At 39.8% G+C, this 12,572-nt stretch overlaps 1 protein-coding gene across 3 annotated transcripts in view; it reads left to right on the plus strand.

Annotated features, from left to right (window-relative positions):
* The window catches only part of KIAA0825 (KIAA0825 ortholog), a 428,728-nt gene that overhangs the window by 173,791 nt on the left and 242,365 nt on the right, over positions 1 to 12,572 (plus strand). For all 3 annotated transcript variants that reach the window (XM_027545600.1, XM_027545602.1, XM_027545601.1), the window contains one exon: positions 1,792 to 1,931. In XM_027545600.1, coding sequence (XP_027401401.1) covers positions 1,792 to 1,931 — 140 coding nt within the window. The remainder of the gene's footprint in view (positions 1 to 1,791; positions 1,932 to 12,572) is intronic.

The following is a 12,572-nucleotide window of genomic DNA, read 5'->3' on the forward strand; positions in this document are numbered from 1 at the left end:
TAAACTAGCATTCTGGCAATGTATCCTCTTTTTTTTTTTTTTTTTTTTAAAGAGTTTGTCTATTTATGAGCAGATGAGTCAATCAGCTAACATTTACAGAGCCCTTAAATATGCTTACTTCTTTGGTAGGAGCTTTGCGGTATAAACTAAGTGTGCCCATGAGGCTTGAGTCTGAGTGGAGAGATAAAGTCTTTATTAATGAAATAATAAAGTGCTAAAATCTGTATACCCTGCTACCCGTGCTCCAAAAAGCACTGCCTTCCACAGTGGTTCTCAAACCCTGGTGTGCATCAGCATCTCCTGGAGAGGGCTTCTTAAAGTACAGATTTCTGGGGCCCATTCCCAGAATTACTCTTGGGATAAGACCTGGGAAATTGCATTTTTCACAAGTTCCCAGGTGATGCTGATGTTGTTGGTCCACGGCCCAGGCTTTGGAAAACTTTGGTCTAGACCATGTGGATGGTTTTCATCTTGAAATGATGCCACAAATCATCTCTCCTCGATTTCCTTTGTTCTGCTTTCTCCCACCTAAAGCACACATATGGTTCAGTCACACCTTGACATTGCTCCTTCCTTCCCGCTGCCACCCTCCTTATTCCCGCCATCCTTATGGCCACAGTCGGGCTAAGTTTGGTCATTTCCTGCACTTTGCTGTTGTTTTTGATGTTGTTCAGTTGATAAGTCATGTCCGACTCTTTTGCGACCCCACGGACTGTAGCCCACCAGCCTCCTCTCCATCCATGGGATTTCCCAGGCAAGAATACTGGAGTGGGTAAGCCAATCTGAGATGCTGTGACCTTTAGCCAATCTAAACTTTGAGACTTTAGAAGGAAAAAGGGAATAATGCTATCAGGTTTTAGTTTCTACCTCATTTCCTTATCTCCAGATTCATTGGTAAACGAATGTGGTGACCTGAGGGACCTGATTTTAATTTTCTGTTCACCGCAGATGACAGTTTCCCAAGTAGAAACTTGTTTGCTTTGGAATTACTTCTCTTTGATAAGCTGATTACCCTGGGGACATTCCCTGGTGGTCCAGTGGTTAGGATTTCACCCTCCTGTGCAGGAGCTGCAGGTTTGATCCTTGGAGGAGGAGCTCAGATCCCACGTGCCTTACTGCCACAACACTAAAACACAAAACAGAAGCAACACTGTAATAAATTCAATAAAGACTTTAATAATGGTCCACATCAGAAAAAAGTTCTTAAAAAAAAAAAGACCAACTTATTACCCAAGTAGGTAGCAGTGTGACTCTTAAGAGTTGTTCTGATAATTGCCTGTTGACTTATGGCTTTTACATATTAAAAAATTAGATTATGGTTGATCTCTGACAGAAGCTTTGAATTCCTTTCATTTTATCAACAATCATAGTACATGGCAAATTAGCAGCTAAAACTGTAACATCTTTCCGTGAATAATGAAAGAAGTTCATAGCACATAGTAGGCACTCATGTATTTGTCAAATGAACAAATAAATGTGTTCAAAGATGCATAAATTATTTTTATTTTGCTCCATGAAACTAAAACATAGTTCTGTGAAATGTAGGCATGGTTATTTTGTATCAGTTTTAAAATTGGCAGGCTACCAAATGTTAATTTGCTTTTAGCTAGTAGAGATTAAATGTAATTCCTTCCCTGAGCAACCCTGAAGTAAGCAAGCATGAAAGCATTTTCACAGTAATCTGGGAGGAATTGACATTTAAAGGAGTTAGCATTACATCTGTACTTTAAAGCTATTAATTTCATAGATAAATTAACTTCATTACTCCATCTTTATCTTGCATTTTGAAAGGACTCCATCAGCTGGACGACTGACAGCCGAGGGTCAACTGAAACTGCTCTTATCCCAGCCAGGTTGTAATTGGAACCTGCTTCTGGAAACCCTACTGCATCACGATGGTCTTTTACTAAGAATCTTGCTAAAGAGCTCAAGTGAGTATTTGTAGTTTTGAGAATGTCCTGAAAAAACTCAGTCATTGTTCAAGTTGAATGGAATGTTTTTTCCTACTTGAATGTTGGTAGGGCAGTGATACCAACTGTGTTATACCAATAGGTAGTGGGGTTAGCAGCAGCAAAAATATTGAATCACTTTATAAACCTATCGGAAAGGTCTTCTTTCAGGGATAGTCTGAATGAGGGAAAACGATATTTTTATATGATACTGTTCTGTCGTAACTGTCATAATATAAGAGATGTGTCAATATTTGGGGTTTGAAATGCCTAAGAACATATTATGGGAACACAGTTATATGTCCAAAACAAGTCTCAGTTAGACCTGAGAGAGAGAGATTACGATTGTTTTTGACCCACATTAAGCACTTCAGTGGATCATGAAAAATGCTTATGTAACTTATGAACAAGCAAGTGTGGCTTGCCTCCGTGTCCACTGGGGCATGGAGAAGTAGTCGTGAGAAAATTATGAATGGAAATTGAGGAGTAATGGAAGCCCATACTTCTCTTAATTAGACTTTCTTTTCTCCCCTGTAAGCACTATTTTAGAAGATGTTAAGCAATGTTATGCCAATCTAACATTATGTCCTGCTGTTCTCCTGCTACATCTATAAAGAGTTTTCTAACCATCTTTACAACCCCTGTGCATTTCTTTTGCTATATACTACACAGATAGCCAGATTCATTTTATCAGTCATTAGGTTCAGTATAGTCTTCCCTATTCAAAATATTTTTTTCTCTCATCCCCCATCACTTACAGGAACAAATCCCTAAGCTTTGGCCGTTCAAGTATGACCCCAGACTAGTTTTGTAACCCCTTTCCCCACTGTTCCCTTGTGTGCACGTGCATGCACACACACGTATTCCAGCCATTGTCCACAGAACCCCACGTACACGCTGCGTCTAGGCTTCCCTGGTGGTTCTGGTACGGAATCTGCCTGCCATGCAAGAGACCACCTGCAATGCAGGAGATGCAGGTTGGATCCCTGGTTCTGGAAGGTCCCCTGGAGAAAGAAATGGCAACTCACTCCAATATTCCTGCCTGGAGAATCCCATGGACAGAGGAGCCTGGAGGACTACAGTTCATGGGGTTGCAAGAGTCGGACACGACTTAGTGACTAAATCACCACTGCCACCACATGTTCCTTCCACACTTTGCTCACCCATTTTTCCACCTTGAGAGACCCACCTAGCCTCCACCAGTGGACGAGGGCCTGCAAAGCTCTAGATCTCTGAACACTGTCTCACACTGATCTCTCCCTGCCTTGAACTTGACAGTGTCTGTTATGGCGGCTACTGCTCGTCACTTAGTCTGCCTTATATTGTTATTATATTTGTATGTTAACAAGGCAAAAGCTACCAGGCCCTACTGGCCTGTTGTATACAAAACGAGGTTCACAGCATCCCCTTCCAGATTGTTCCAGTCATTTCTGGAATATTTGCTTTCTCAGATCTGCCCACAACCAGTTCCCCATAGTTTTTTCTTCTGCATGCCTTGAGGTTTGTTTCCCAAAAACCACATAGAGGAGGTACCCTACTGCTGAGCCCTCTGCTTCTCTCCTGGCGCTCCCAAATCCAGAAATCTTGTGGTGCCAAAGGGCACTGTGAATCCTCCAGCCTCACCATGTTCCAAGCAGAGGTTTGGAGATTACCTCTCCTCCAACCCTGAATCGGACTTTATTCTCTGAGCCCCCGAGCCTTAAATCTCACAAAGTTCAACTGAAAGCAGGATCTTCAGCTTCAATATCTTGAACTCCACTCTCTTAAAGGGAAAACAGGTACTAGGGGAATTAATTGGTCAAATAGCCAACATATATTGTTCACTTGTTAACTCTTAGGCACTCTGCAAGGCACTTCACATTTACTATCTAATTTGACTCTTAAAACCTATAAAGTAAGTATAATTATTTTCATCATGTTAAAAATAGCATTAGAGTTTAAGATACTGATATTTGCCAAGAGACACATGTAGCTGAGAAATGGTGGGTAACCTGGAATTCTGAACCCAACCTGGCACGTTCTTTCCCTTACAATTCTATACAAATATTCTTGCAGATTAAGTCCTAGAATGGGCCATGGGTATCTGGAAGAACTGTAATCTGTCCAGTCTCTGGTTGAATCAATCCAGACACCCCAATGCACATGCATGTAACTGCTCTTGCCAGCCAGGTAGTCAGTGGTGATCACAGATTTTTATTTTTATATTTTCCTCAAGATAGCATGGTGCTTTTTACAGAAAAAGTGCAGGGATTGCTCAGCGATCAGTTGGGATATAAAATATGGAGTTTCACTTAAACTTTATAATCTGAACTTTCAGATAAGGTGACTACTCAACATGGATAGTATCTGACATGGCTGGAGAGTTACTCTAATGTTAATATGATCATTGAAGCTCATGAACATGGGCCTAGAAGAGAAATAGTCTCCTTTTAATAGAGTTATATAGTTCAGCCTAGAAAAGCAATTGTGATAAAACACTGGGCTATTCTAATATAGCCACTAAGTCTGTACTTAGTGATTGTGTACTTAGGGATAGTGATTGTGGTTACATGAATAACCAGGTTTTCTTGCAAAAGAATTCTACATTTATATTACATCTACCTTTTGGATATATAACATGATGTTGTTTTTGAGGGACTTAAAAGTTATCAATGGTACCATACTGTAGCTTCTTCAGTTCTGGTTCTCATGGAATACAGAAGTGCATTTACCCAGCCTGCTAAAATATCTTACCAGTTTTTGCAAAGGTTGTTATGTTTGATCTTAGCTGCTTTGGTATTGTCTTGTATTAATTTTGTTAGCTACTTCATTAGCGTAAGGATGAAGTGACAGAATTTACTGATCAATTGATTGACTTATTAAACTCCATTAGAAACCTTGTCACTTTAAGTTAGAAACAATATGCTCAGGGAATCTTATTAACTAGACTAAGGTCAAAATTATTATGCACCTAAAAATACATATGTAATATTTTTCAGAGATTTTCTCTTCATTCAATATCATTTGGTAATTTAGAAGTTTGATCATATCTTTAGGAAAGCAAAATTTTAGAGTAAAATGTTCTGATTAGGTGTTTCAAACAACATAACTATTGGCCTGTTTATGGGAGACTTTTCTTTATGAATAGTCTCTTTTTAGTCTAATTGATAAAATTTAACTTTTGTTAAATTGGCTCAGGAATAAGAATGGAGATTATAAATACACATTTTTGTTGAATGTATTTTAAAAACAAAGTCCTCTTCACCCAATAACCAATTATTAAATTCTGTTAGGTAAAGTTCTTTTTTTGGATAGACAACCATATATTATAAACATTAAAATATAAGGGGTTTGTGTCTGTAGCTTTAGGTCTTGCTCTCTGAAAATGAGCAAGTGGTGGATGTGACAGGTGATGGAAGTAAAGTCCGATGCTGTAAAGAACAATATTGCCTAGGATCCTGGAATGTGAGGTCCATGAATCAAGGTAAATTGGAAGTGGTCAAACAGGAGATGGCAAGAGTGAACATCGACATTCTAGAAATCAGTGAACTACAATGGACCGGAATGGGCAAATTTAATTCAGATGACCATTGTATCTATCTTCTACTGTGTGCAAGAATCCCTTAGAAGAAATGGAATAGCCCTCACAGTCAACAAAGGAGTCCAAAACACAGTACTTGGGGATAATACCAAAAATGACAGAATGATCTCTGTTTGTTTCTAATGCAAACCATTCATATGACAGTAATTCAAGTCCATGCCCAAACCACTAATGCTGAAAAGCTGAAGTTGAACAGTTCTATGAAGACCTATAAGACCTTCTAGAACTAACACCCAAAAAAGATGTCCATTTAATCGGAGGTGACCTAAATGCAAAAGTAGGAAATCAAGAGATACCTAGGTAACAGGAGAGTTTGGCCTTGGAGTAGAAAATGAGGCAGGGCAAAGGCTCACAGTTTTGCCAAGACAGCACACTGATCATACCAAACACCCTCTTCCAACAACACAGGAGAAGACTCTACACATGGACATCACCAGATGGTTGATACCGAAATCATATTGATTACATTATTTGCAGCCAAAGATGGAGAAGCTCCATACAGTCAACAAAAACATGGAACTCACTGTGACTCAGATCATGAACTCCTTATGGCAAAATTGAGACTGAAATTGAAGAAAGTAGGGAAAACCACTACACAATTCAGGTATGATCCAAATCAAATCCCTTATGATTATACAGTGGAAATGACAAATAGATTCAAGGGATTAGATCTGATAGACAGAGTGCCTGAAGAAGAATGGACCGAGGTTCATAACATTGTACAGGAAGCAGTGATCAAAACCATCAACAAGAAGAAGAAATGCAAAAGGCAAAATGGTTGTCTGATGAAGCCTTACAAAGAGCTGAGAAAAGAAGAGAAGCAAAAGGTAAAGGAGAAAAGGAAAAATATAAGCATCTGAATACAGAGTTCCAAAGCATAGCAAGGAGAAATAAGAAAGCCTTCCTAACTGATCAGTGCAAAGAAATAGAGGAAAATAATAGAATGGGAAAGACTAGAGATCTCTTGAAGATATTTAGAGATACCAAGCAAACATTTCATGCAAAGATGGGCACAATAAAGGACAAAAATGCTGTGGACCTAACAAAAGGAGAAAATATTAAGAAAAGGTGGCAAGAATACATAGAAGAACTATACAAAAAAGATCTTCATGACCCAGATAACCACGATGGTGTGATCACTCACTAGAGCCAGACATGCTGGAATGCTAAGTAAAGTGGGCCTTAGGAAGCATCACTGTGAACAAAGCTAGTGGAGGTGATGGAATTCCAGTTGAGCTATTTCAAATCCTAAAAGATGATGCTGTGAAAGTGCTGCACTCAATATGCCAGCAAATTTGGAAAACTCAGCAGTGGTCACAGGACTGGAAAGGTCAGTTTTCATTCCAATGCCAAAGAAAGACAATGCCAAAAATGTTCAAACTACCACACAATTGCACTCATCTCACACGCTAGTAAAGTAATGCTCAAAATTCTCCAAGCTAGGCTTCAGCAGTATATGAACCAAGAACTTTCAGCTGATCAAGCTGGATTTAGAAAAGGCAGAGGAACCAGAGATCAAATTGCCAACATCTACTGGATCATAGAAAAAAGCAAGAGAGTTCCAGAAAAATATCTACTTCGGCTTTATTGACTATGCTAAAGCCTTTTTCTGTGTGGATCACAACAAACTGGAAAATTCCTTCAAGATATGGAAATAGTAGACCTCCTGACCTTCCTTCTGAGAAATCTATATGCAGGTCAAGAGGCAACAGTTAGAACCGGACATGGAACTACAGACTGGTTCCAAATTGGGAAAGGAGTACATCAGGCTGTATATTGTCACCCTGCTTGTTTAACTTATATGCAGAGTACAGCATCTGAAAGGCCTGGCTGGATGAAAAACAAGCTGGAATCAAGATTCCAAAGAGAAATATCAATTAACCTCATATATGCAGATGACACCACCCTAATGGAAGAAAGTGAAGAGGAACTAAAAAGCCTCTTGATGAATGTGAAAGAAGAGTGTGAAAAAGTTGACTTAAAATTCAACGTTCAGAAAGCTAAAATCATGGCATCTGTCCCATCACTCCATGGCAAATTGATGGGGAAACAATGGAAGCAGTGACATACTTTATTTTCTTGGGTTCCCAAATCACTGCAGATGGTAGCTGCAGCCATGAAACTTAAAGATGTTTGCTCCTTAGAAGATAAGCTATGACTTACCTAGACAGCATATTAAAAAGCAGAGTCATTACTTTGCAACAAAGGTCTGTATAGTCAAAGCTATGATTTTTCCAGTAGTTACGTATGGATGTGAGAGTTGGACTATAAAGAGGGCTGAGCACCGAGAAATTGATGCTTTTGTACTGTGGTGTTAGAGAAGACTCTTGAGAGTCCCTTGGACAGCAAGGAGATCAAACCAGTCCATCCTAAAGGAAATCAGTTTTGAATATTCATTGGGAAGACTGATGCTGAAGCTGAAAGTCCAATACTTTGGCCACCTGATGGGAAGAGCTGACTTGTTGAAAAGACCCTGATGCTGGGAAAGATTGAAGGCAGGAGGAGAAGGGGATGACAGTGGATGAGATGGTTGAATGGCATCGCCAACTCTATGGACTTGAGTTTGAGCAAGCCCTGGGAGTTAGTGATGCACAGGGGAGCGTGGCGTGCCGCAGTCAGTGGGGTCACAAAGAGTCAAATATGGCGGAACCACTGAACTGAACTATGAAAATGATTTACCAGAATTTCTATTTATTTTAAAAAGAATCAGCAGAGTATATACAGAAATAACTTTTTTGTAATATGAGGTACAACTCACTGAGTGTCAGAAAATAGCAAAATTTAATAAATAAATATATAGTAAACTTTTAATTTATAATATGTGCTTCATAGGCTGCAAGCTTCTAGGAAGTTTGGCTAAGGTTCAGTGGACTTGAGAAGGTAATGTTTGTTGGTTTTATTTTTAAGATGGGATATTCTAAATTTGAAGGAAAAAACCTCAGATTTTAAATGTATAAGACATTATTTTGGATTATTGATGTTAAAAACCCAAGGCAGTTGTTTTGGCATTACCTCACTGAGGCCACATGGCCTTAACCAGTGTCTGACTTGTGACATCAAAGGAACAAATTTCTGGCAATTTCCCAGTTGTTCACAGTTGGCCTTTTCCTGCTAGTGACATTTGAATGAAGTGTGACTAACCCTCTTTCCTTTGCCCATTGCGCCAAGAATGATCCTCAGTAAAATTTCTTGGCTTCTGGTGATTTTCAGTTGTAATATAACAACCACAACAAACTAGAAAATACATCATTTTTAACATGTTCCAGACACTGCCTCTAAGTACTTTAAATGTGTTCACTCACTGAATCCTCAAAACAACTCTGTGTGGCAGGTACAATTATCATCTCCATTTTATAGAGGCAGAAGGTAAGACAGAGAAATCAAGTCATTTGTCCACGTTACATGCCTCATAATTGGCAAAGCAGGATTTAAGGCAAAACTGGTGTTCAGAGACTGTGCCTTCACCCACCACACCGCAGGGCATCGCAGCAGAGCCACAGAAAGCTCACAAAATTACAGAGAGGCTCAATTCATGAAAGCTATCAGGAACCTCTGTCGTGGATAATGTTGGTAGTACATTCTGTACTTTTCAACCATGTAACACAGTGCCTAAGGGTAATCAAGAAACAGATGTACAGAAAATTCTATATAAATCACTGCTACCACTACAAAGGGTTGGTTAACTTAAAATGAAGGAAAATGTTGGTTGCTCAGTCATTTTCTACTCTTTGCAACTCCATGGACTGTAGTCCGTGACTACTGCCAGACTCCTCTGTCCATGGAATTATCAAGGCAGGAATACAGGATTGTGTACATAGATGCACTATACAAAAATGATCTTCATGACCCAGATAACCATGATGGTGTGATCACTCACCTAGAGTCAGACATCCTGGAATGTGAAGTCAAGTGGGCCTTAGGAAGCATCACTATGAACAAAGCTAGTGTAGGTGATGGAATTCCAGTTGAGCTCTTTCAAATCCTAAAAGATGATGCTGTGAAAGTGCTGCACTCAATATGCCAGCAAATTTGAAAAACTCAGCAGTGGCTACAAGACTGGAAAAAGTCAGTTTTCATTCTAATCCCTAAGAAAGGCAATGCCAAAGAATGTTCAAACTACTGCACAATTGCACTCATCTCACACACTAGCAAAGTAATGCTCAAAATTCTCCAAGCCAGGTTTCAACAATACGTGAACTGTGAATTTCCAGATGATCAAGGTAGATTTAGAAAAGGCAGAGGAACCAGAGATCCAATATCCGTTGGATCATCAAAAAAGCAAGAGTTCCAGAAAAATATCTACTTCTGTTTTATTGATTACGCCAAAGCCTTTGACTGTGTGGATCACAACAAACTATGGAAAATTCTGAAAGAAATGGGAATACCAGACCTTCCTCCTGAGAAAACTGTATGCAGGTCCAGAGAAACAGAACTGGACATGGAACAACAGACTAGTTCCAAATTGGGAAAGGAGTACGTCAAGCCTGTATATTGTCACCCTGCTTATTTAACATATATGCAGAGTACATCATGCAAAATGCCAGGCTGGAGGAAGCACAAGGTGGAGTCAAGACTGCCAGGAGAAATATCAATAACCTCAGATATGCAGATGACACAGCCTTATGGCAGAAAGTGAAGAAGAACTAAAGAACCTGTTGATGAAAGTGAAAGAGGAGCATGAGAAAGCTGTCTTAAAACTCAACATTCAGAAAACGAAGATCATGGCGTCTGGTCCCATCACTTCATAGCAAATAGATGGGGAAACAGTGACAGAGTTTATTATCTTGGACTCCAAAATCACTGCAGATGGTGATTGCAGCCATGAAATTAAAAGACGCTTACTCCTTGGAAGAAAAGCTATGACCAACACGTAGACAGCATATTAAAAAGCAGAGAAATTACTTTGCCAACAAAGGTCTGTCTAGTCAAAGCTATGGTTTTTCCAGTAGTCATGTATGGATATGAGAGTTGGAGTATAAAGAAAGCTGAAAAAAAAAAAAAAAGAAAGCTGAGCACCAAAGAATTGATGCTTTTAAACTGTGGTGTTGGAGAACTCTTGAGAGTCTCCTGGACAGCAAGAAGATTAAAGCAGTCTACCCTAAAGGAAATCAATCCTGAATATTCATTGGAAGCTGAAGCTGAAACTCCAATACTTTAGAAGCTGAAACTCCAATACTTTGGCCACCTGATGTGAAGAACTGACTCATTGGAATAGACACTGATGCTGGGAAAGATTGATGGCAGGAGGAGAAGAGGAAGATAAAGTATGAGATGGTTGGATAGCATTACCAATTCGATGTACATGAGTTTGAGCAAGCACCAGGAGTTGGTGATGGACAGGGAAGCTTGGCGTGTTGTAGTCCATGGGTTGCAAAGAGTCGGACATGCTGAGCAACTGAACTGGGCCATTCCCTTCTCCTAGGGGTCTTCTCAACCTAGAGATCAAACCAAGGTCTCCTGCATTACAGGTGTGTTCTTTACCATCTGAGCCACCTGGGAAGCCAGATCAACTCAAATTCTCTATTTTCTTAGTCTTTTGGATAATAAGGAATATTATGGCAGAGCCTTTGTGTTTTATTGTACATCGTGTGTGTGTGTGTGTGTGTGTGTTTCACTTTATGTGTGACTAAAATGCCATTTTATAGCTGTCTTGGAAAGAAGTAACCAAAACTAAAATGCTCCCTCATGGTACCCTTTGCACTCCTAACTTCAATGTCCTTGGTTACTTTTTCTAGTGACAATGTCTGTATTCTCATTTTTTCAATATATTTTTTTTCTTTCCTTGATTTGTACCATATTCTTACTTAGAACAGTGGAGTTATATTTGTAGTTTTTGCCTTAAGTCTTTCCAACCAAGGCTCCTATCCACCAATGATGACAGACTAGCCTAGAATATTATTATAGAATTATAATTATTATTATAGAATAATATAGAATTATTCAGGTCCCAGAGACAGTTGTCATCTAGGGTCTGTGCTGAGTCTGCCTGAGGGTAGGGTGACTGTAGGGCATGATAACATAAACCAAGGCTTCCGAACTTTGTAGTGCGGGTAGCTGTTTAAAACTGCAGATTTTGATTTTAGGTCTTGTTGGGGTGGGGGGTACCTGAAATTCTGCTTTTCTAACAAGCTGCCAGGTAATACTGCTCTTGATGCTGCTGGTGCCTGGACCACCTTTTGAGAAGCAAGGCCATCATATAAAGTTTCTATTGCTATCATTGGCAAAAAATTGGGGTATGTGATTTATCTTTCCAAAGAATTATGTTTTTAAAGAGACATAATTTACTTAAGATTATTTATAATCCATTTATCAGAACGTTCACAGTAGTCACAAAGCTTGTTCTTATTTGAATACAGGTCTGATTATGTCACTTCTTCTCTGCTAAAAACCTTTAGTGACTGCCCACTACTTATAGAGGTGTTTGTAAACGATGTTGTTGCACAGTCCTAAATTGTGTCTGACTCTTTTGCGACCCCATGGGCTGTAGCCCACAAGGCTCCTCTGTCCATAGGATTTTCCAGGCAAGAATCCTAGAATGGGTTGCCATTTCTAGGGGGTCTTCCCAACCTAGGGATCAAACCTGTGTCTCCTGCATCTTCTGCATTGCAGGTGGATTGTTTAACCCTGAGCCACTAGGGAAGCCCGCTTATAGAGTATGGACCCTAATCCTTTAGATACAAGCAGTGAACCCTAATCCTTTAGACACAAGCAGTGTACTTTGTACTCTGGAGATGATTGACTTGCCCAGAATCTTGTCCTGCTCTTCACCAGTTTAACATGCATATTCTGGTCTAGGTTGCACATCTTGCTGCTGCTGCTAAGTCACTTCAGTTGTGTCCGACTCTGTGCGACCCCATAGACGGCAGCTCACCAGGCTTCCCTGTCCCTGGGATTCTCCAGGCAAGAACACTGGAATGGGTTGCCATTTTCTTCTCCAGTGAGAAGAAAGATTGAAGGCAGGAGGAGAAGGGGACGACAGAGGATGAGATGGTGGATGGCATCACCAACTCAATGGACATGGGTTTGAGCAAGCTCCAGGAGTT

The sequence above is a fragment of the Bos indicus x Bos taurus genome, chromosome 7 (genome assembly GCF_003369695.1).
Source record: "Bos indicus x Bos taurus breed Angus x Brahman F1 hybrid chromosome 7, Bos_hybrid_MaternalHap_v2.0, whole genome shotgun sequence".
Taxonomy (NCBI): domain Eukaryota; kingdom Metazoa; phylum Chordata; class Mammalia; order Artiodactyla; family Bovidae; genus Bos; species Bos indicus x Bos taurus.